General features: G+C 45.1%; 1 protein-coding gene across 1 annotated transcript; it reads right to left on the bottom strand.

Moving 5' to 3' along the window:
• Positions 1-3,907: 3,907 nt before the first annotated feature.
• Positions 3,908-25,218, bottom strand: LOC126109540 (platelet endothelial aggregation receptor 1-like). The gene is made up of 5 exons (XM_049914558.1): positions 24,847-25,218; positions 14,358-14,475; positions 11,379-11,509; positions 6,904-7,031; positions 3,908-3,912 (listed from the first exon to the last, which is right to left on the bottom strand). Exons 1-5 carry the CDS (start codon positions 24,939-24,941, stop codon positions 3,908-3,910), a joined length of 477 nt encoding a protein of 158 aa, XP_049770515.1. The 5' UTR covers positions 24,942-25,218.
• Positions 25,219-25,949: the final 731 nt, after the last annotated feature.

The following is a 25,949-nucleotide window of genomic DNA, read 5'->3' as shown; positions in this document are numbered from 1 at the left end:
CGGTATTTGATATTAGTTAACAATACGACCGTGTTAAAACTGAGGTGGTTTAGAAAATCAGCCTTTCGTCTTTAGACACGCACCCTAAGAATCACGGTGCCTCATCAAATAATTCTGTGCATCAGTTCATAAATAAATAAAAATTCATTTTTCTAATCCAAACGTCTTTTTCTAGCTCCATTATTTAGTTCTTCCCACGTCCATGAGCCCATACAAACACAGTTCAATACCACTTAAAAATCTAATGATCTAAGTTTGTATACCAATATCGAGATCAAAAACAGTTCACCTACAGCGCAAAAAACAATACACACTGCCATGAAAATGTGATTAAAATACAGCGAGTTTTCATAAGAGCGAGCAAAAATGTAACGGGACATAGAGAATGCTCCACTAAACAATTTGCGGTAGGGAAGCTGGGGTCAGAGAAGCCTCCTTAAGGATATATGGAAGTAATCTTGTCCAGCACAACCGTTTTCTAGCTTGTTTACAATTAACATGTGTACAAGTTTACACGTACTGTGCTGTTTATTTATATGTATGTACACTGTGTGATCAAAAGTAACTGGACACCCCCCAAAACATAGGTTTTTGTTATTAGTTGCATTGTGGTGTCCCACGCCCGGGTTCCCGGGTTCGATTCCCGGCGGGGTCAGGGATTTTCTCTGCCTCGTGATGGCTGGGTGTTGTGTGATGTCCTTAGGTTAGTTAGGTTTGAGTAGTTCTAAGTTCTAGGGGACTGATGACCATAGATGTTAAGTCCCATAGTGCTCAGAGCCATTTTTTGCACTGTGCTGCCACCTACTGCCAGGTAGTCCATATCAGTGACCTCAGTAGTCATATGACGTCGTGAGAGAGCAGAATGGGGCGCTCCGCGGAACTCACAGACTACGAACGTGGTCACGTGATTGGGTGTCACTTGGGTCACACGTCTGTACGCCAGATTTACACACTCCTCAACATCCCTAGGTCCACTGTCTCCGATGTAGTAGTGAAGTGGAAACGTGAAGGGACGCGTACAGCACAAAAGCGTACAGGCCGACTTCGTCTGTTGACTGACAGAGACCGCCGACAGTTGAAGAGGGTCGTAATGTGTAACAGGCAGACTTCTATCCAGGCATCAGACAGGAATTCCTAACTACATCAGGATCCGCTGCAAGTATTATGACAGTTAGGCGGGAGGTGAGAAAACTCGGATTTTATGGTCGAGCGGTTGCTCATAAGCCACACATCACGCCGGTAAATGCCAGACGACGCCTCGCTTGGTGTAAGGGGCGTAAACATTGGACGATTGAACAGTGGAAAAACACTGTGTGGAGTGACGAATCACGGTACACAGTGTGGCGACGCGATGGCAGATTGTGGGTATGGCGAATGCCAGGTGAACGTCATCTGCCAGCGTGTGTAGTGAAAACAGTAAAATTTGGAGGCGGTGGTGTTACGGTGTGGTCGTGTTTTTCATGGAGGGGCCTTGCACCCCTTGTTGTTTTGCGTGGGACTATCACAGCACAGGCCTACATTGATGTTTTAAGCACATTCTTGCTTCCCACTGTTGAAGAGCAATTCGGGGATGGCGATTGCATCTTTCAACACGATGAAGCACCCGTTCATAATGCACGACCTGCGACGGAGTGGTTACACGGCAGTAACATCCTTGTGATGGACTGACTTGCACAGAGTCCTGACCTAAATCATATAGAACACCTTTGTGATGTTTTTTAACGCCGACTTCGTGCCAGGCCTCACCGACCGACATCGATACCTCTCCTCAGTGCAGCACTCCGTGAAGAATGGGCTGCCATTCCCCAAGAAACGTTCCAGCACCTGACTGAACGTATGCCTGCGAGAGTGGAAGCTGTCATCAAGGCTAAGGGTGGGCCGACACCATATTGAATTCCAGAATTACCAGGTGTCCGGTTACTTTTGGTCACATAGTATATAAACAAGGAATTGCCAGAATATTAGCTGCCCATGATGTAATTATAAACAAATCAGGGGTATTTATTGTGGTGTCACCGCCAGACACCACACTTGCTAGGTGGTAGCCTTTAAATCGGCCGCGGTCCGTTAGTATACGTCGGACCCGCGTGTCGCCACTGTCAGTGATTGCAGACCGAGCGCCGCCACACGGCAGGTCTAGAGACACGTACTAGCACTCGCCCCAGTTGTATAGCAGACTTAGCGAGCAAATACGCTCTCATTTGCCGAGACGATAGTAGCATAGCCTTCAGCTACGTCTGTTGCTACGACCTAGCAAGGCGCCATTACCAGTTGATGGAGATTGCACTTACGTATAATCAAGACCTATGTTCTCCAATTATGGAATAAAGTTAAGTATTACTTCAACTCCGTACTTTATTTGCTACATTAAATTACATTGACCTGTTCCAGACCTCACGCCATCCTGCGTGAGCTTAGCGTGCATTTCGGCCTCCTCTAACTACAAGGTGTTGGCACTTCTGCCAACACTTCATTTAACAGGGTGCTTCAGAATCTTATTCGCCGATGTTACGCTTGCATTGAGGTTGCTGGCCGTCAGTTTGAGCACATTTTGTAAGATACAGTACATATGGTACGTTCACTGTGTCAGTGATGGTATTTGCAGTTAACTGTAACTAATGTAAATTAAAAAGTTCACAGTAATATGATTTTAATCTTATTATTTCCTTAAGGGGACTGTGTTATTGCAGAGGCGGACGTGTGCGGGTCAGTACACTCCGCAGAATGAGCGCCGCTGCAACGCCTCGCTCAGGTCGACGCTCGCCCTCGGCGGCGTGCTTAGCGCCACCTGTTCGTGGCACGCTCGGCCTTCCTGGGGAACCTCCTGTCTCTTGTAGCGCGACACACAAAGGCCTGCTGGCCTTCACATGCGCTATGAATGAAGTGCGCGATGCGGCTTACCTTGCAATCAGGTTTTCCTTGCGAGCCGGTAGCAGAGAGCTGGCGGTGTGTGCGTGCTTGTGGTCGCCTTCCTCCCAGAGTAGAGACTTAACGCCGTCTGCAAATACACAGAGGAGTGACGTCAACCTTGGAAGTCCGTGGTAAGTTTGTCATGTAAGGTGATACAATAAAGTGCTCTAAATTCAGAGTATATCGATCTTCCATACAAGCAAACTGGCACACACACACACACACACACACACACAAACACACACACACACACACACACACACACACACACACACACACACACACACACACACGAGAGAGGAGAGAGAGAGAGAGAGAGAGAGTGAGAGAGAGAGTGAGAGTGAAATATGGTGGGACTGGAAGAAGACATAGAAAGGAAAGACAATGAGAGTAAGGTAATCAGATATTAAAAAGAAAAGATGAATATGAGGAGGGAAACGAAAAGCTAGAAGTACAGTAAAGTAACGAAGAGAGAGAGAGATTCAGAGACAAATAAGAGCAGAGGAAGAGACAAATATGTTGTAGATGAGGAATACACAATAAGATATTGATATGGAGAAGGAGGAACAGAAAAAAGAGAGAGGTGTATAGGGAAAGAGGATGAGAAGTGAACGAAAAGTATGGAGAAAGAGGAAGAAGACGAATAGAGGCAGAAAAAATAGCAAGACGAGCAAGAGAGAAAGATATAGAGAAAGAAAAATGATATGAGAGAAATATATGGAGGATGAGAGTAGAGAGCAAGAGATATTTACAGAAACAGAAAGAGAAAGAGAAAAAGAGAGAAATATATGGAGAATAATGAACTGAAAAAGATTAAGATGTGACGAAAGAGAACGAAGAGGAGAAGATAAACCTACAGTACGAAATAAGTAGAGAGAGGAAGTAAAAGACGAAGAGGGTGACGAAAAGCCATTACATAAAATGTTGATAACTGCGTAAATGTTAGTGAAACTGTGCAATTTGACTTGATACGCGTTGATTTACAGCGACGCCGATTTCATTCTGCAAAAATAGTAAAGACTTGTATGTCCAGTACTTCTCTAGGAAAGCTGCAAGCGACTGTCATACTTTTTCATACATTAAAAAACGAAGTTATTTCTCGACCTATCAGTAGGAATAAAATCTCCCGATACCTGAGTAATTGAATAAATTGAGTCTAAATCCACAATCGTTGTCAGAAATTTTGCAGAAACTGCTTTGAGTAAGAAAGTGGGAACTAAAAATATGCATTTTTTGTGATGGATGCCAAGTTTAGATCCCACAGAACTCTGTAGAGAAATGCTATAAAAACAATTATCAGAAAATAGAGAAATTACCAGATGTTTTTCCATTTATGGAAACAGCCATCTATTAAACAAACTCGACCCCCATAGTTGATCCATGCCGTGACGGCGATCAGTAAATTCAGGACATCTCTGCGGTGTCCGGAGTCATTTCAACTCAAATTGGAACACATATGATGAAGCCCCAGGAGATGTTCCCCTGAGTGAGAGACAACCTTTGCACTCCAGTTTGTGGTAATGTGATGGTAACTGAGTTAAAGCTGGTACGCCATAAGCAACCACATTTGGTGCAAGTATGACGTACGGTCTGGAGAAATGCAGGTTGTTCCAGGAGCAATGTTCGGTATTCAGGAATACGGCAGGAACGATCGTTGGAGGCGAAGAAGTCTGTTGAACATGGGCTCTAAAGAGCGTACCCTAGTAGCATCTTCGATGCTGTGAAGAAACATCTTCTATTGCAAGGTCTTTGCTTTGCTTATTTTGGAAGGAGATTGTATGGACTCAAACAAGAAAAAATTGTCGAGTAAACAGGTACTCCAAAACGCACACTTCAAGAGCTATGGACACTTACTCAGTAGAAGCGACGTGTTTCACAGTAGTGAACACGAATAGAGCCCTCATAATACTTAAGGCATGCGTTTTAGAGCCCTTGTGTGCTGGACATTTTTCTCCCAAAATACGGAAACCAGCAGAAGAGATTTGACACCACTGAAGATGAAGAAACATTCACAGCTTTGGGGCATGCATTTCACAGCCCATGTTTACTAGACATTTTTTGCTTCAAATGTTAGTTCCTGTCAATAATTTTATCTTGAAACTCTTCCACTGCTCCGTGTTTTCATACAAAAACAACATGAGATTATGAGTCCGTCTTGATGCAGAGACTTTCGTTATTTATTTATTTATTCCCGTATCAGTTTTAGCGTCAAATATCGCCATCATCAGTGGGTTCTTTGATTTTTACTTACTATACGTCACATCTTGGTTTTACGATTGTGAAAGTATACGTCACAGCATGGTTTTAAGGTCGTAATACCATGTTGCGACGTATAGTAAATAAGAATCAAAGACCGCACTGGTGATGGCGATATTTGTTGTTGAAACTAGTTTGGAAATAAATAACCAAATATCAAAAGTGGTTGCATCAATGCGGGCTGGCAATCCCATGTTGTATCGTTCTTGTCATATCTCTGAGTACTGATCATTCCTTCCGAGAAACACTGTAGAATTTGTGTGTGGAGCATTCCTAGCACACTTAAGTACGGGGTGCGAGATTTAGTACACATATGCTTTACTACCGAACCAAATATACCGCTCCGCAAGACACCCCAAGAACCCTTGTCCCATGGGGTAGGGGCGTAAAAGTGTTGACATGTAATAATAATGGAAAACAACTGATAATTCTGACGAATCCATAGTATGAGAGAAATAAGCGACAGGGCAACGGTCGGACAGTTGCGATATATCGTTGCTTCAGCATTAGAAAATTGCAGCGAAATGCAGGAAGATCTGCAGCGGATACGCACTTGGTGCAGGGAGTGGCAACTGGCCCTTAACATAGACAAATGTAATGTATTGCGAATACATAGAAAGAAGGATCCTTTATTGTACGATTATATGATAGCGGAACAAACACTGGCAGCAGTTACTTCTGTAAAATATCTGGGAGTATGCGTACGGAACGATTTGAAGTGGAATGATCTTACAAAATTAATTGTTGGTAAGGCGGGTGCCAGGTTGAGATTCATTGGGAGAGTCCTTAGAAAATGTAGTCCATCAGCAAAGGAGGTGGCTTACAAAACACTCGTTCGGCCTATACTTTAGTGTTGCTCATCAGTGTGGGGGTCCGTACCAGGTTAGGTTGACGGAGGAGATAGAGAAGATCCAAAGAAGAGCGGCGCGTTTCGTCATAGGGTTATTTGGTAAGCGTGATAGCGTTACGGAGATGTTTAGCAAACTCAAGAGGCCGACTCTGCAAGAGAGGTGCTCTGCATCGCGGTGTAGCTTGCTGTCCAGGTTTCGAGAGGGTGCGTTTCTGGATGAGGTATCGAATATATTGCTTCCCCCTACTTATACCTCCCGAGGAGATCACGAATGTAAAATTAGAGAGATTAGAGCGCGCACGGAGGCTTTCCGTCAGTCGTTCTTCCCGCGAACCGTACGCGACTGGAACAGGAAAGGGAGGTAATGACAGTGGCACGGTTCTAATGGTTCAAATGGCTCTGAGCCCTATGGGACTCAACTGCTGTGGTCATAAGTCCCCTAGAACTTAGAACTACTTAAACCTAACTAAGCTAAGGACAGCACACAACACCCAGCCATCACGAGGCAGAGAAAATCCCTGACCCCGCCGGGAATCGAACCCGGGAACCCGGGCGTGGGAAGTGAGAACGCTACCGCACGACCACGAGATGCGGGCTAGACAGTGGCACGTAAAGTGCCCTCCGCCACACACCGTTGAGTGGCTTGCGGAGTATAAATGTAAATGTAGATGTAGATGTAGAACATGATAGCTCCAATCACCATCGACAACAAATGAACTGCAGCTGAATTTACTAGGTAATTACATTCGATACAATCTCTTGAGAGACATAATATGTCATATTACGACACATTTGTATTGCCACGTTTTCAGTAATTGTCGGCAGGACGTGCTACTACATCCACGACCTGGCACATGACAAACAATATACGAGATAGCGGTACTCACCGAGCAACAAGTTGACGTATGACAAGATCTGCGTCTGGAGGGTTCTGGGTTCTCCTCCCGGCAGCGGCGCGGAAACTGGGACGCACCGCCCCTCTGAGTCCCTCTCGTGGCCCTCTGCGCATTCACACCTGAAACATTGGTTCCTGTCTCAGCCTTGTGTCTGCAAAGCGTCTCACCTAGAGAAAGAACTTTGGAGCGTGAGAGCAAAACGAAAATAGCGCCTCTAAATTCCATGAATCTTTTGTGGAGTGTGTACTTCGAAGTAAACATTCCACAAAAGCGTCACGGAGTCCAGTTACTGATGGCCCTATTATGAGTGCATCGATACGCACTAATCAGCCAAAACACTGCGACCACTGAAAACCGCTACGTTTGATGCCGCCTGGTTGCGTTGCAGGCACGTGACGCGGTAGCGAAAGGATGTAACCGGTGCAGTCACGGACGGGGGATCACCCTAGCAAAGATATGCTCTGCAAATGGGGAAATCCATTGAGAGAAGTGAATTTGACAAACGGCAGATTTAAAAATCTTGGACATGGCTGCGAAACAGCGTCTTTGTAAATTTGAAGAGGTCGAAAAAAATCAGCCAAGCCGTTGCAAAACACAGATTTATTAGCTCTTGACGTGGGTTTCGATATTTATAAAAATATCTTCTTCAGAAGTGCCCTGCTGGATCTGTGAATAATCTAGTCTACTGCGAACGTTTTGTTGGTTGGTTAGTAGGTGCGGTCTCTACATCACTTTACAGTCTAAAGCTAGTCCGAGGTATTTTAGTCATCATCATCATCATTTAAGACTGATTATGCCTCTCAGCGTTCAGTCTGGAGCATAGCCCCCCTTATACAGTTCCTCCATGATCCCCTATTCAGTGCTAACATTGGTGCCTCTTCTGATGTTAAACCTATTACTTCAAAATCATTCTTAACCGAATCCAGGTACCTTCTCCTCGGTCTGTCCCGACTCCTCCTACCCTCTACTGCTGAATCCATGAGTCTCTTGGGTAACCTTGCTTCTCCCATGCGTGTAACATGACCCCACCATCTAAGCCTGTTCGCCCTGACTGCTACATCTATAGAGTTCATTCCCAGTTTTTCTTTGATTTCCTCATTGTGGACACCCTCCTGCCATTGTTCCCATCTACTAGTACCTGCAATCATCCTAGCTACTTTCATATCCGTAACCTCAACCTTGTTGATAAGGTAACCTGAATCCACCCAGCTTTCGCTCCCATACAACAAAGTTGGTCGAAAGATTGAACGGTGCACAGATAACTTAGTCTTGGTACTGACTTCCTTCTTGCAGAAGAGAGTAGATCGTAGCTGAGCGCTCACTGCATTAGCTTTGCTACACCTCGCTTCCAGTTCTTTCACTATGTTGCCATCCTGTGAGAATATGCATCCTATTTTAGTGTGTTAGTAAATTGGAGAGAGTACAAATGAGCTACAAAAGAAAAGAAGAAGACGGAGTGTTAAGTGAGGGAAGCGGAAAGTGTAGTAGAAGAAGAAGATGGTGATGAAGAGGAAGGAAATGGATCGAAGGCGACTAAAATGGGAAGTGAGCGGAGGTGTGTGAAAGGAAATTATGAGGAGATTAGACGGGGGCTTTGTTGGGTAACAGTTCCTTACGGCCTACTTCCTACCGACTCGTATTCAGCTAGTACTTGAAGCCATTCTCGCTATGTCGAATCAGCCATCGCAGCAGAAGCGTAAAGAGTGTGTTTTGCGTTTATTCTTTTGTTGCGGATCTGCATTGACCGACAATGAACCAATGAAACAGCAATCGCGTTACTGTTGCACGTGTGTTGCACTGTGTGTTGTGTGCATGTTTTGAACCGTCTCATAAAAAAAGACGGATCGACGTGTATACCTTTTTACCATTTTAGAAATTGTTGACTCCAGTGAACGAATAAACAGGCTATGGCGCGATGAGGATGAATATACAGGGTGATTCAAAAAGAATACCACAACTTTAAAAATGTGTATTTAATGAAAGAAACATAATATAACCTTCTGTTATACATCATTACCAAGAGTATTTAAAAAGTTTTTTTTCACTCAAAAACAAGTTCAGAGATGTTCAATATGGCCCCCTCCAGACACTCGAGCAATATCAACCCGATACTCCAACTCGTTCCACACTCTCTGTAGCATATCAGGCGTAACAGTTTGGATAGGTGCTGTTATTTCTCGTTTCAAATCATCAATGGTGGCTGGGAGAGGTGGCCGAAACACCATATCCTTAACATACCCCCATAAGAAAAAATCGCAGGGGGTAAGATCAGGGCTTCTTGGAGGCCAGTGATGAAGTGCTCTGTCACGGGCTGCCTGGCGGCCGATCCATCGCCTTGGGTAGTTGACGTTCAGGTAGTTACGGACAGATAAGTGCCAATGTGGTGGCGCTCCATCCTGCTGAAATATGAATTGTTGTGCTTCTTGTTCGAGCTGAGGGAACAGCCAATTCTCTAACATCTCCAGATACTGTAGTCCAGTTACAGTAGCTTTCTGTTGAGCGGTCGCCATCTTAGCATCAACCGACGCTGACGCCTAGTCAACAGCGCCTCAAGCGAACAAATGTACAACTAAATCAAACTTTATAGCTCCCTTAATTCGCCGACAGATAGTGCTTAGCTCTGCCTTTCGTCGTTGCAGAGTTTTAAATTCCTTAAGTTGTGGTATTCCTTTTGAATCACCCTGTACTTATGGGGAATCGTCGGCACAGGAGTCAGTTATCCACGTTGCTCCACTGCCTTCTTCCATGGCTTCCTACGAGAGAACAGAACTGCCAGTCACTGAATATATGGAGACATTCATCCCACAGCAACTACATTTGCCGAATGAAATGAAATGATCGCATGGCGTTTACTGGCCGGCATATCCCTTTCGGGGTTCGGTCACCGTATTGCAAGTCTTTTTAGTTGACGCCACTTCGGCGACTTGCGTGTCAATGATGATGAAAATGATGGACACACAACACCCAGTCCCCTGCCGGGAATCGAACCCGGGCCCAGTTGCGTGGTAGGCGGTATCGCTAGACGTGTAGCTGGTCTCTTATTACACGTTATTTTTTAAATAACGGTGTTGCCGTTCTAAATGTAAGGAAGTACGACTGTTTTTAAATTCCATGTAATCCTCTCGTCTATAAATTCTACTGAAACAGTGGTTCAGAATCCATAGTTCGTGAGCACAGTAGCAGAACCTTCCCGCCACCTTACATCTGTGTGCTGCAAATTATTCAATAGCAAAGCTGGCTCAGAGTACGTAACTGCCCCTTGGTCTATTTTCACTCGCCCCACACACCCCTAACTAACTTGACCAATGTTCCGTCTCCATAGCGCAACCCTTTCCTCCATCCCTTTCGGCACTCCCATCCCCTGGAACATTACATCCCAGTTGACTCACCCCTTACAGGGGAATCTGCAGCTATGAGTGTCCTTCTTTCTGCCTTGATATCGTTAACTTTTGAAATTTCGGAAATTATCCACGGTGACACCAAGTTAAAATGATCAACAGACTCGAACAGGACCGAGCGGGGTGGCGCAGTGGTTAGACACTGGACTCGCATTCGGGAGGACGACGGTTCAATCCCGCGTCCGGCCATCCTGATTTAGGTTTTCCGTGATTTCCCTAAATCACTTCAGGCAAATGCCGGGATGGTTCCTCTGAAAGGGCACGGCCGACTTCCTTCCCAATCCTTCCCTAATCCGATGAGACCGATGACCACGCTGTCTGGTCTCCTTCCCCAAACCAACCAACCAAGACCCGAACAGGAGGATATGGGATGTCACATATAATAGTGTTAAAAGAGGAGTCTTAAGAAAAGATTGATGCTACAGGTGCTTAGTACTGCCGAATCAGCAGTTCAGAACTCACACCTCATAGCTGATTTGTACATTTCAGTATTTAAAAAAGAATCATCTCTAGATGACCTTTCTAATGAAAATAGTGAAATACATCTGAAATGAAAATAAATTATGTAGTTAGCGCCTGAAACCAGAAATTACCAGGTGAAAGTGCCTGTATGAGTGAAGAGGTACTTTGATTAGCGAGTGTTTCCGAAAATAAAATTAGCAATGTTAGGATTCGAAACAAGAACCCCTCACATGCACACTCCTGCGTGAGGCAGAATAGAGTTTTCACGGTCCACAGGGTACAGGTTGGATCAAGTAGGCGGCGATGAACAGTATTCAGGCCAAGTGGAGAAAGGTACTGCTAAGTAATCTGAAATAAACCAGCGTTCTCTAACTGCTACTGCAGCAATACTGCTACCTGTTATGTCACACAGAGTCGCCTGTTGCTGTCTAATGGATATGGAAATGACACACTTCGCTATCATGCAAGTAAGACAGAATCTGAGTAATGATGGTCCCAGGATGGTGCCCTAAGGTACCGCCAAGTCATACGTATTTTCCGAAGGGAGAAAGAGCGGTAACTGCAGTAGATGGAAAGCAGTACGTTTCCAATGGAGGAAGGACTTACCTGTTGGGTGCGGTGCAGCTTTCTCCTTGAGGACAGCCCCTGGTGCAGATGGGAACGCAGGCGTCCGGTGTGTCCGGGGACCTCTGGTAGCCGGCACAGCAGTGCCTCTCCGTGCGGAACACCACCTCAGTCTGCACACACATACCGTCCACATGGTTACATACAGCAGTCAGTCGTATAGAATTCATTTCAACAAAAAAAATGTAAATGTCGTGTGGCTAGGGCCTCCCGTCGGCTAGGCCGTTCGCCGGGTGCAAGTCTTTCGAGCTGACACCACTTCGGCGACTTGCGCGTCGATGGGGACGAAATGATGGTGATTAGGACAACACAACACCCAGTCCCTGAGGGGAGAAAATCTCCGACCCTGCCGGTAATCAAACCCGGGCCCTTAGGATTGACATTCTGTCGCGCTGACCACTCAGCTACCAGGGTCGTACATTTCAACAATATACAAATGGAACAACACAATTTCAGAGACTTTACTAGCATGCAGATAAGGTTTTATGTACACAAACTGAAGCTGCCAATGAAAATTTGTACCAAGGTTGGGAATCAAACATCGTCTCCTACTTACTAGGCAGGTACGTTAGCCACAGAGACTCACACAATTGCGCGGCTGACCCTGGCACGCCTCCCTTCTCAATCCAAAGAGGCTTAGTGGCTAATGGAACTGCCTAGTAAGCAGAAGACCCAGGTTCGATTTCCAGACTCGGTACAAACTTTCACTCGCCACTCAAGTCTATATGCATAAAAGCATACGTACACCATGTAATACCACACTGTTCCAGTATTTTCAAAGTGCTGTTGTTGTGGGCACTTTTCGACTAGACGTTGTAATGAAACTAGTCAGTGCCCCTTTTCACCACATAGCGTAGTATTTGATATGTGTGATAAATTCGCGACATGATTCCATAGACTTAAAATTGTGACACTGGATTTTGTACAGTTTTAACAATAGTAATGAGATGCTTGTGTACACTTACATCCAAAATGTGTGTGTTGTTGTTGTAGTCTTCAGTCCTGAGACTGGTTTGATGCTGCTCTCCATACTACTCTATCCTGTGCAAGCTTCTTCATCTCCCACTACCTACTGCAACATACATCCTTCTGAAACTGGTTAGTGTATTCATCTCTTGGTCTCACTCTACCATTGTCACCCCCCCCCCCCACTTCCTCCCAGTACTAAATTAGTGATTCCTTGATGCCTCAGAACACGTCCTACCAACCGATCCCTTCTTCTAGTCAAGTTGTGCCACAAACTCCTCTTCTCCCCAGTTCTATTCAGTACCTCCTCATTAGTTATATGATCTACCCATCTAATCTTCAGCATTCTTCTGTAGCACCACATCTTGAAAGTTTCTATTCTATTCTTGTCCAAACTGTTTATCGTACATGTTTCACTTCCATACACGGCTACACTCCATACAAATACTTTCAGAAACGACTTCCTGACACTTAAATTTATACTCGATGTTAACAAATTTCTCTTCTTCAAAAACGCTTTCCTTGCCATTGCCAGGGTAAATTTTACATACTCTCTACTTCAACCATCATCAGTTATTTTGGTCCCCAAATAGTGAAACTCCTTTACTACTTTAAGTGTCTCATTTCCTAATCTAATACCCTCAGCATAACCCGACTAATTCGACTACATTCCATTATCCTCGTTTAGCTTTTGTTGATGTTCATCTTATATTAACCTTTCAAGACACTGTTCATTCCGTTCAATTGCTCTGCTAAGTCCTTCGCAGTCTCTGACAGAATTAGAATGTCATCGGCGAACCTGAGAATAACAGAATGACGACAATGGAAATTTATGCTGGACCAGGACTAAAATCCAGATTTCTCGTTTATCATGAGCAGTCACTTTACAATTAGGCTATAGAGGCATGACTCACAGGCAGACTCAAAATTCCATATGTTGTCAACCATGTGTCTACAACCCGTACTCGTACATCTATTATGTGAATTTCCGTACAGGTGAGACATTCTATTTGAAAGTCGCATGCATGGTGTCGGTGGTTAAATACGCAATTCCGAATAACACAGGCGCTGAAGTATCGTGTCGTATCGCGTAATAATTAGAGGCGAACGTGTTAAATGTGGTGTCACCGCCAGACACCACACTTGCGAGGTGGTAGCTTTAAATCGGCCGCGGTCCATTAGTACATGTCGGACCCGCGTGTCGCCACTGTCAGTAATTGCAGACCGAGCGCCACCACACGGCAGGTCTAGAGAGACGTACTAGCACTCGCCCCAGTTGTACGACGACTATGCTAGCACTACACTGACGAAGCCTTTCTCTCATTTGCCGAGAGACAGTTAGAATAGCCTTCAGCTAAGTCCACGGCTACGACCTAGCAAGGCGCCATTAACCATTTCAAGAGAGAGCCTCACTTGTATCATCAAGAATGCTGTATACAAATGATGGATTAAAGTTAAGTATTTCAGCAGCTACGTACTTTTCTTTATAGCATTCATTACGTATCCTGTTTCAGACTTAAGCAAGCCTGCGTGAATTAAACGCGTGCCTTTCGGTTACCCGTCACTGTGGACTGGCTGTCTTGTCAGTCCACTACATTAAATATATATGTTTTTCAATTAATACTTCATAAATACATGTTGCAGTGTTCACTAGCTGTTGTATACATGTGTATACCTGACTATGTACTGAATAACACAGAACATGATTAACCGTGTACATTAAATACGTTTCTTCTCCGTAACTGTTTGGAAGAGGACATATGTCCATATGAAGTCTTCTGCTTCGAATGATCGTTCCTGTCATATCCCTGAGTAGTGCTGACTATTTCTCTGGGACACCACGCATATAACTAGAATATGAGTGGTCACAGAACTGAACGCTGCAGAACATCAGTAGTAATTTATCCCCACCGAGAAGAAGATTTATCGTGCGACCTGCTTGACTGTCTAAGGTAACTCTTTGCTTCTTAACAGTTAAACATAAAGCGTACTGACCTTGTAGTGTGTGACCGGCCTGGCATCTGCGGCGTACTTCACACATGACGGTCCTTCACAAGACTCGTCGCTCACTGCCCTCTGCACATGCTGCGTCTCCCCGTGCTTGCGCGTGTACCTGAAAATACAAACACCTACTTTGAGATTTGATTTCGTTTACTCAGCACACTGATAGAGTTGTGTATCATCGCATAGTCTGTATCTTCGACTCCACTGGAGACAACTTACACCTAATTATAAGCTCAGTGTTTTCGTACATACAGCGTCGTCCTTGTTGATATCTTCTTAATTTAGATACATACCATGATAAACAACTGGGAAGTGTATGGTAGAGGGCATTTACCATTCTTCCACATACAGGTTGGACAAAATAAAAATTGTCCTAGAAAATGGACTGACTCGTAATTGACATTTGTCAATAAATAATAGAGCTGCTGACCACAGAAGGACCTGGAAGAGCAGTTGACCGGAATGGACAGTGTCTTGATAGGAGGATATAAGATGAACATCAACAAAAGCAAAAAGAGGATAATGGAATGTAGGCGAATTAAGTCGGGTGATACTGAACGAATTAGATTAGAAAATGAGACACTTAAAGTAGTAAAGGAGTTTTTCTATCTGGGGAGCAAAATAACTGATGATGGTCGAAGTAGAGAGGATATAAAATGTAGACTGGCAATGGCAAGGAAAGCGTTTATGAAGAAGAAAAATTTGTTAACATCGAGTAAAGATTTGTCAGGAAGTCGTTTCTGAAAGTGTTTGTATGGAATGTAGCCTTGATTGGAAGTGAAAGATGGACGATAAATAGTTTGGACAAGAAGAGAATTGAACCTTTCGAAATGTGGCGCTACAGAAGAATGCTGAAGATGGGTAGATCACATAACTAATGAGGAGGTATTGAATAGAATTGGGGAGAAGAGAGATTTGTGGCACAACTTGACTAGAAGAATGGTTCGGTTGGTAGGACATGTTCTGCGGCATCAAGGGATCACCAATTTAGTATGGGAGGGCAGCGTGGAGGGTAAAAATTGTAGGGGGAGACCAAGAGATGAATACACTAAGCAGATTCAGAAGGATGTAGGTTGCAGTAGGTACTGGGAGATGAAAAAGCTTGCACAGGATAGAGTAGCATGGAGAGCTGCATCAAATCACACAACTAATGAGGAGGTATTGAATAGAATTGGGGAGAAGAGAGATTTGTGGCACAACTTGACTAGAAGAATGGTTCGGTTGGTAGGACATGTTCTGCGGCATCAAGGGATCACCAATTTAGTATTGGAGGGCAGCGTGGAGGGTAAAAATTGTAGGGGGAGACCAAGAGATGAATACACTAAGCAGATTCAGAAGGATGTAGGTTGCAGTAGGTACTGGGAGATGAAAAAGCTTGCACAGGATAGAGTAGCATGGAGAGCTGCATCAAACCGGTCTCTGGACTGAAGACCACAACAACAACAACCACAGAACAATCTGGAAGTCTCGGTTTCGATGCACCAGTGTGTTTCTGTCATGCATTTGCTAATACCCGTCTCCTGCATGCTCTGTCCAGACTACTTCTCTGTCAGTACGTTCGAGTAAGTCAGAGGAGCAGACGCGTTTCGTAAGGAGTCGAATGCAACAGAAAATGGTGTACACGATGAAACAATGTTTGTTCATCGATGAGTCTTATGTGAAGCACAGTTCATGGAAAATGTGTGCGGAACTGTGCGTGTAAGAGTTTGAGACTGGAATTATTTTGGCAAAACCTCCAGCAAAGTGTCCGCAGTATTTCATGGAAAACTCTGAGCAAGTGTGCAGTTCAGCAGTATGTATTACATGCCTCTCAGTCCATTTTCTCGGCCATCCTCATTCTAAATATTGTCTGGGCCAGTTTTATTTAGAGATTCTTCCCATTTGTTTCATTTACACTATGTGTTCAAAAGTATCTGGCAGCAGGTGGACACTAGTACGGGGAGTGCCCACCATTCGCCTTTGTGATGGCCTGATCTCTGCTGGGGACGCTTTCAATGAGGTGTCCGAATGTCTCTGGAGGTAAGGCAGATCATTCTTCCCGGAGCGCCGAAACCAGAGATGGTAATGATGCTGGACAATGGGGTTTGGACCCCAAAGGTGTATCACTGGATTCAGGTCGGGATTTGGGCAGGTTAGTCCATTTCAACAATGTTTTTGATCGCAAATCTTTGCCTCACAGATGCTGTACCCTACACAGTATACCATGCTATAAAATGTCTTCAACTCGGGGACCACGAAATGGACCTCTGCACAATAACACCACCCCCTTCGTCCATCACTGTTGGCGATATACAGGGCTATTACAAATGATTGAAGCGATTTCATAAATTCACTGTAGCTCCATTCATTGACATATGGTCACGACACACTACAGATACGTAGAAAAACTCATAAAGTTTTGTTCGGCTGAAGCCGCACTTCAGGTTTCTGCCGCCAGAGCGCTCGAGAGCGCAGTGAGACAAAATGGCGACAGGAGCCGAGAAAGCGTATGTCGTGCTTGAAATGCACTCACATCAGTCAGTCATAACAGTGCAACGACACTTCAGGACGAAGTTCAACAGAGATCCACCAACTGCTAACTCCATTCGGCGATGGTATGCGCAGTTTAAAGCTTCTGGATGCCTCTGTAAGGGGAAATCAACGGGTCGGCCTGCAGTGAGCGAAGAAACGGTTGAACGCGTGCGGGCAAGTTTCACGCGTAGCCCGCGGAAGTCGACGAATAAAGCAAGCATGGAGCTAAACGTACCACAGCCGACGGTTTGGAAAATCTTACGGAAAAGGCTAAAGCAGAAGCCTTACCGTTTACAATTGCTACAAGCCCTGACACCCGATGACAAAGTCAAACGCTTTGAAGTTTCGGCGCGGTTGCAACAGCTCATGGAAGAGGATGCGTTCAGTGCGAAACTTGTTTTCAGTGATGAAGCAACATTTTTTCTTAATGGTGAAGTGAACAGGCACAATGTGCGAATCTGGGCGGTAGAGAATCCTCACGCATTCGCAATTCACCAAAAGTTAACGTGTTTTGTGCAGTCTCACGGTTTAAAGTTTACGGCCCGTTTTTCTTCTGCGAAACAAACGTTACAGGACACGTGTATCTGGACATGCTGGAAAATTGGCTCATGCCACAACTGGAGACCGACAGCGCCGACTTCATCTTTCAACAGGATGGTGCTCTACCGCACTTCCATCATGATGTTCGGCATTTCTTAAACAGGAGATTGGAAAACCGATGGATCGGTCGTGGTGGAGATCACGATCAGCAATTCATGTCATGGCCTCCACGCTCTCCCGACTTAACCCCATGCGATTTCTTTCTGTGGGGTTATGTGAAAGATTCAGTGTTTAAACCTCCTCTGCCAAGAAACGTGCCAGAACTGCGAGCTCGCATCAACGATGCTTTCGAACTCATTGATGGGGACATGCTGCTCCGAGTGTGGGAGGAACTTGATTATCGGCTTGATGTCTGGCGAATCACTAAAGGGGCACATATCGAACATTTGTGAATGACTAAAAAAAACTTTTTGAGTTTTTGTATGTGTGTGCAAAGCATTGTGAAAATATCTCAAATAATAAAGTTATTGTAAAGCTGTGAAATCGCTTCAATCATTAGTAATAACCCTGTACATGATATCAACAAGCGTTTTCCATGCGTTGGCCAACCCAAACGCTGAATCGGATTACCACAGGGTATACCGTGATACATCACACCAGATCCCTCGTTCCCAGTCAGCCACTGCCCAGTGACATCGCTCTCACACCACCTCAAACGTCGCTTACCATTGGCTACAGAAATGTGAAGCTTATGAAGAGCTGCTCGACCACTGTGTCCCATTCTTTTGAACTCCCTACGCACAGTCATTGTGCTAGTTGGACTGCTGGCAGCACTCTGGAACTCACAAGTGATTCCTTCCCCTGCTTTTCATGCGACTTTTTATCCTGATCCTTAGTAGTGCTCGACCATCCCTGTCCGACATTATTGGGGGCAGCTTGGACTGGGTTTAGCTGCGGTTGATCCTTCAGAATCACGTCACCAGCTGTCGGGCAGTTTTAGAAGGATTGAAATGTTCCGGGTGAACTCGTCAGGTGATTCCTTCCCCTTCAACCTGAGAGTTGTAAGGTAATCAGACGTTCGATGGGGGTTAGTAGTGGAAAAAGAGGTGTACAGCGGGTAACTTCGAAAAATGTACGAGGGTCACTCCAAAAGAAATGCACACTATTTTTGTAAAAATACAGTTTTCATTCTGCATCTATGAAAGTTTTACAGTGTGTAGATACATCCTTCCCGCTTGTTTTCAAACTTAGTTCAGCCTGTTCCCGTGAGTGGCGCCGTCACGGCATGTCTTCAAGATGGCTGCTACACTTGACGTTCGTCAGAAGCAACGTGCTGTCATAGAATTCCTGTGCTGTGAAAACGAGACAGTGGGAAACATCCACAAGAGGTTGAAAAAGGTGTATGGAGATGCTGCTGTAGATCGCAGTACAGTCAGTCGGTGGGCAAGCAGGTTACGTGATGAAAGCGGGCACGGCAATATTGAGGATTTTCCTCGCAGCGGCAGGCCTCCTACTGCACACACTCCAGACAATGTGCAGAGAGTTAACGAACTGGCGACTGCTGACAGACGCATCACAGTGAACGAATTGTCACGCTACGTTGGGATAGGGGAAGGAAGTGTTTGCAGAATACTGAAAGTATTGGCGTTAAAAAAGGTTCCCAGGATGTTGACAGTGGCACACAAAGAAACAAGAAAGACGGTACGCAGCAAACTTTTGGAACAGTACGAGAATGGTGGAGATGAATTTCTTGGAAGAATTGTGACAGGTGATGAAACATGGCTCCATCATTTTTCACCAGAGACGAAGAGGCAATCAGTGGAGTGGCATCATGCAAATTCATCCAGGAAAGAAAAACAATTCAAAACCACACCTTCTGCTGGAAAATTATGACTACGGTGTTTTTCGATTCCGAAGGACTATTGCTTGTGGACGCCAGCCAAGTGGAACCAGCATAAATTCTGATGAATATGTGACGACACTTAAGAAACTGAGCCACTCCACTGAGTCGTGTTCGACCACATGGGCAAAAGCAGGATGTTTTGCTGTTGCACGACAGTGCATGGCCGCATGTCAGTCAAAAAACCATGGTAGTGATCACAAAACTCGGATGGACAACACTGAAACACCCCCCTTACAGTCTTGACCTGGCTCCATGAGACTATCATCTGTTTGTCAAACTGAAAGACTCTCTTCGTGGAACAAGGTTTGAAGATGATGACTCCCTTGTGCACGCTGCCGAACAGTGGCTCAAACAGGTTGGTCCAGAATTTTACCGTGCGAGTGTACAGGCGCTGGTTCCAAGATGGCGTAAGTCAGTTGAGAGGGATGGAAATTATGTGGAGAAATGAAAATATTGTTCCTAAAGGATGTATCTACACACTATAAAACTTTCAAACATGTAGAATAAAAGATGGATTTAAAAAAAATGGTGTGCATTTATTTTGGAGTGACCCTCGTGCATTTACCAAGGTAAGCAGGAAGAGAAAAGAACCAGCAAGTAGTCTGAGTAAAGGAAGAAGAAATACACTGAAACAACGAAAAAATACCGGGAAGAAAGAAGGGAAGAACGAAGCTGCAGTAGGGCCACGTTCGACTGGTAACACTTCTCACCGCAGCTCTTGGTCTAGTGGTTAGCATGGCTGCCTCTGGATCATGGGGTCCCGGGTTCGATTCCCGGCCGCGTCGGGGGTTTTCTCCCCCCGGGACAGGGTGTTTGTGTTGTCCTCATCATCTCACCACCATTTGGGATGTGCCGAGACTGGAAATGGAAAGAGTTTGGAACTTGTACATGCGCTGATGACGATGATGTTGAGAGCCACTCAAACCAACGTCAACATCATCACCGACCTTCGATTTGAGGACGTTACTGTTTCTCTGAACGAATCTCCGGAAATACGTGCTGGCGACTGGCCGGTTTCCACCGGATTGCGCGAAAAGATAAACGCCTGCTTCCTGAAACGTGGCCGGTGGTTTGCGCAGCTGTAGCAGCCACATTCTCCTCAACCGACCGCACGAGGAAACCGAAAACGGCAGGCTAGGTGATAAGTGACCGAAGCACACAGCTGGGCAATGCCCTGGCCACAGTCCAACAGTGACACTGTGGTAGCGCGTTCTGCCGCGGAGGTAACAAGCAAGTGTTAGAACATCTAGAGAGAGCTTTCTAGAGTCAAACGCAGTGCAATGCATCTGACTTGGGTTGACCACCTCAAACAAGTTTATTGTGCCCAAACCCATGAATGCCTTGGTGCTGGAAACTACACAAATGTCACTGACATTTACAGAGGTCATAATCGCAGAAAAACTCCTCGTTAGCTGCGCAGCTGACCTACATGAGAAAGTCTAAAAGCTCGAAAAGGTAAACTCCCCAAACGTACCACCTCTGTCACCGCATAAAGTTGGCTAGGCATACAAGTTTTGTACCACTGTTGCATATGGTAAACAAGTTACCATCCACTCACCAGAACACTTGTAGGAATACTCGTATTCAGCGCTAATCTACATCTGTACAGTATCTACCTGCCACATAGACAGGATACCATCACATACAGAACTACAAATGCGAAATATTACCCATGAAAACTACCAAGACGTCTATGATGTGGAGTGCTGAACCGCGCGGTCATCAGCGCCTGTACAAAGTCCCAGTTTTTACGCAGTCCAATTTTTTCTTTTACTCAATCCAGTCTAGCCACTGTCACGAATGAAGATGATGACGATGATGATGATGAAATGATGAGGACAACTCAAACACTCAGTCCTCGGGCAGAGAAAATCACCAAACCGTCCGGGAATCGAACCGGGGAGCCCGTGATCCAGAAGCAGCAACGCTCGCTACTAGACCACCTGCTGCGGACAAGACATCTATGAAATTAACACTCACCGAGCAAAATCTCTGGACAGAAACAACATAGGCCTACTTTATGCCACTTTATGAGGAAACACCAGGTACCAATGTCAATTTTTCCTTCCCAAAGAAGCGTCTTTCTCGCATAGGAAGCTTCTAAGGATATGAGGTACTAGCAGCAGGGTACGTCAGTCTCTCACACCGTACATCATGATACGTGACACTTTAAACACTTCCAGCGACAAACCAAAACATAATGGCCACCTCCTTTAACGTACTGGTTCAGTCGGGTTAGGCGAATTTAGTGACCAAAACATTAACGTGAGTTGACCATCATGCTCCTCAAATCACTATAGCACGATGTTATTCTCAATGGAGAGAAGTCTTCCGAAGTAAGAGTGATTTCAGGTGTGCCGCAGGGGAGTGTCGTAGGACCGTTGCTATTCACAATATACATAAATGACCTGGTGGATGACATCGGAAGTTCACTGAGGCTTTTTGCAGATGATGCTGTGGTGTATCGAGAAGTTGTAACAATGGAAAATTGTACTGAAATGCAGGAGGATCTGCAGCGAATTGACGCATGGTGCAGGGAATGGCAATATAATCTCAATGTAGACAAGTGTAATGTGCTGCGAATACACAGAAAGATAGATCCTTTATCATTTAGCTACAAAATAGCAGGTCAGCAACTGGAAGCAGTTAATACCATAAATTATCTGGGAGTACGCATTAGGAGTGATTTAAAATGGAATAATCATGTAATGTTGATCGTCGGTAAAGCAGATGCCAGACTGAGATTCATTGGAAGAATCCTAAGGAAATGCAATCCGAAAACAAAGGAAGTAGATTACAGTACGCTTGTTCGCCCACTGCTTGAATACTGCTCAGCAGTGTGGGATCCGTACCAGATAGGATTGATAGAAGATATAGAGAAGATCGAACGGAGAGGAGCGCGCTTCGTTACAGGATCATTTAGTAATCGCGAAAGCGTTACGGAGATGATACATAAACTCCAGTGGAAGACTCTACAGGAGAGACGCTCAGTAGCTCGGTACGGGCTTTTGTCAAAATTTCGAGAACATACCTTCACCGAAGAGTCAAGCAGTATATTGCTCCCTCCTACGTATATCTCGCGAAGAGACCATGAGGATAAAATCAGAGAGATTAGAGCCCACACAGAGGCATACCGACAATCCTTCTTTCCACGAACAATACGAGACTGGAATAGAAGGGAGAACCGATAGAGGTACTCAAGGTACCCTCCGCCACACACCGTCAGGTGGCTTGCGGAGTATGGATGTAGATGTAGATGTAGACACCGAGCATGTTCGGATACAGGTGGTCCTCAATAATGTTCAAGTAGTGCACAGAATGGAAAAGAAAGTCGAGGTGCGGTCAGTTTGGTCTTCGAAAGGCATCAGAGTGGCTTCATAACCGAAGCAAATCAGTACAAAAAGAAAGCGCGTCCAAAAATGCGTTCGACGTTGTGAGATGGTGCAAGGTATTCGAAATTCTGAGAAAAACAGGAGTGATCTATTAGGTAAAGACAGGTAATTTATATATGTACGAGACCGGGAGGGAACAATAAATGACCAAGAACGAAGTGCTCGGTTTAAAAACGGTGTAAAAGAGCGTGGAGTGTTTCACTCGTAGTGTTCAACGTAAACAATGAAAAAAGGACGACGGATAGAAAGGAAAGGTTCAAGAGTTAGATTAAAATTTCATTGTTAAAGGATATAAATGGTATGTTAATTGATGACATTGTTATGCTCAGGGAATCTGAGGAAAAGTTACAGTAGCTGTTGAATTGTATGGGTACAGGATATGGATTGAGAGTTGACAATAAACTTAAAATGAAAATTAGTGACCCAGAACTAGAGGAAGTGAAGGAATTCTGCTTTCCTGGAAGAGAAGACAGAAATTCGACTAGGACAGGCAAAGAAGGCATTTATGGCCAAGAGAAGTCTCCAGTATCAAACATAGGCCTTAATTTGTGGAACAAATTTCTGAGGATGTACATCTGCAACGCAGCATTGTATTGTAAGAATCGTGGACAGTGGCAAAACCGAAACAATGGAGAGTCGAAGTGTTTCGTATGTGATGCAATAGATGGATTCTGAGAATTACTTAGTCTGACGAGATAAGGGAAGATGATATTCCCCACGGACTCGGTGAAGAAAGGAGTGTACGAGGCAGACTGACAACAAGAAGGGATAGGATCTTCAGGCCTAACATTTGTTGACGTCAACTGCGTGCGGCTGATACTAGAAGTCAGGGGTGAGATACGGACGTGCTCCGTGTGGAAGGTTGGTAGTAACTCACTGACGTCAACAAGTGTTGGGGCTGAAGAAGACGTTGTTACAACGTTGAAACTAGTTGCCAAAATAAAATAGGCACCTTAAATACAGCTGGAGGAATTTCTTCATTTTTAATATAAATTTATACCAACTGACGTCCCACTGTCCTCCATTTCAACTATGGATGTAGGAAGATGTACACTATTTAGTGCAAACAGTTCCAAGTACACATACTGCGCTGATATTGTGTACCAAAAGCTCGTCCACCAGCACACCAAAAGGTGCGTATGGTCCCTTTGCCGATTGCGCCAAAAAGCACTGTTGCGTAGAGATAACGTTCCATTTATTACACGTATAGGTACTGCACCCTTACAAGGTTATAGTTTTTTGAAATATTTTCCAACAACAGGTTGCTATAGTATCGAATGAAGCAAAAGGCTAACTTCAGGGGACGAGTTAAACAAGAAATTATGTAAAACTTTGAACATAGCTGCTGAGGTTCAGTGACTGTGTCAGAATTATATTGTAACAATATATTGTCACAAATATTAAGTCAAAATTGACCTGGTTTTGACGCTACTATGAGCGTCGTCTTCAGAATTAGACTAACTGTACTAAAACATTAGGTATATAGTACATTAATAAAATTAAAGTTTGTACTGACTCGAAAAGATGCAGTACTTAAAAGTCACATATTAAAAAAGATCTAAGCCGGAAAGGCGACGTCATGAACACTTGTGAGATGGCGAGCCGCTAAGGGCTGCTCGTACTGTGGACAAGGGTTGCAACAAGACTTAATATTTGTGACCGAGGGCTTATTTGTTACAATATAAGTAATTATGTTCCATAGAACAGCCTGGCGACGTGGTGCAATTAGTGACCGCTGTTTCAAGAGTCAGACATACGCATAATGCATTTCGATAAAGAAAATCTTGAAATTTACATATATACAGTGTCTTAATATAACATTCTAAACAATATGTCGCATACATGAGAAGAAGAAATAGTAGTACAACTCTAGGGGGTGTATGAAATAGAGAAGAAGCAAAACGTGTAGGTAAGAACAGCAGTCTCTGGAAGACCCTCACCAGAGGAAGGAACAAGTCTGTAGAAAATCTGCTATGGTATCCTGTAACTGTTACATGGCACTGGAAGGAACAGTAGAGGAGATAATAGCAAGCATAATTGTTGGGTAGAGATGGAAAAATTAGCACAGCAAGACAGAAGGCAGCATAAGAGCAATAGAAGCACCAGTGACTTGAAAAATCCATGGTAGACTTACCCCACTCTCTTGTAGCAAAACCGCTGTCTCTCCCCAGCAGTTACGACGACCAGGCTGGTCAAGAGCAGCAAGACTGTCGCAGATCCCAGCTGCATTTTTCTGTGGTTCGAATTCTGCACGGATGAAACTTTGGTCCAACACGACTGCTCCCCTGTCCTAGACAGACCGGAACGCACTACACAGGACCACTAGAGCCTTCTACAATGACTTTCTCTGGCTCGAGGAGCATAGAGCGAAACTTGAGACGAAGTACCACAGGGTTTCGTTTTCGGACCAGAGAAATTTATCTCTGGCGGAGTTTTGCAGATTGAGGTACAGAGCTCCGGCTTCTGCGCTAGGAACACCTGTTGTCGGACAAGGCAACAGAGCAGAGGCGCGTTTGCGACTGGTCTACGCTGGAGGACTCATCGCCTTGTAAATGGGGCGGCCACCGGCGTGCTGACGTCAGTGGGGTGTCGTGAGGTGGGAGCAGACGGCGGGGGGCGGGGGAGGTGCGCGACGTGTGGTTTCCATACCCCTCCCCTCCCCCCCCCCCCCGCCAGCCGAGTACACCTCGCAGACGGTGGGACGCCGGATACGGCGGGACGATAGGGAGTCTTATCTGTGACGGCGGTGCGGTCGCAGACCGGGACGCGGATGCTGGGCGCCTGGCGCCGCCGGCGTCGCCCTTCCATTCCGGCTAGCGCCGGCTTCCAGGTAGAGGCGGCCGACCTTTGCGAAGCCGACGCGGCCGTGACGCACCGCGGCGCTGAGCTGGCCCCTGGAACTTCCTCCCGCGCCGCCGGCGTTATTCACCGCGCTTAAGTGATGCAAACGAGGCGTGGCGCGCCGCAACAGCGGTCAGAGTTCTTTTATTTGGCTTCGGTTAATTGAAGCGTACTGACAACACTTGAAACGTCCCCTTTGGACAATTATACAAGACTGTGCTTAAACTGACACACAATATTTTTAGCGCAACGCTATCTGACTATCAAAGATCCCTGCAAAAGAATGGCCCTGAGTAACATTAAACTATACCTTTCAGAAATCACTTACCTCACAAAAATCTTCATTACTCGAACTACTGCAATACAGCGAGCGCCACTACTGCCAGCTAAATAAAA

This window comes from Schistocerca cancellata, chromosome 12 (assembly GCF_023864275.1).
Source record: "Schistocerca cancellata isolate TAMUIC-IGC-003103 chromosome 12, iqSchCanc2.1, whole genome shotgun sequence".
Lineage (NCBI taxonomy): Eukaryota > Metazoa > Arthropoda > Insecta > Orthoptera > Acrididae > Schistocerca > Schistocerca cancellata.
The sequence above is the reverse complement of the archived record's forward strand: the minus strand, read 5'-3'. Positions and strand labels throughout refer to the sequence as shown.

What these genes read in the sequence shown, in the direction of transcription:
- LOC126109540 (XM_049914558.1), bottom strand. Translation starts at nt 24,941, where the DNA reads ATGCAGCTGGGATCTGCGACAGTCTTGCTGCTCTTGACCAGCCTGGTC. An exon ending in TTTTGCTACAAGAGAGTGGG is followed by an intron (nt 14,476 to 24,846) that starts GTAAGTCTACCA and finishes TTGTATTTTCAG; the next exon opens with GTACACGCGCAAGCACGGGG. An exon ending in AGCTGCACCGCACCCAACAG is followed by an intron (nt 7,032 to 11,378) that starts GTAAGTCCTTCC and finishes CCAATGTTTCAG; the next exon opens with GTGTGAATGCGCAGAGGGCC.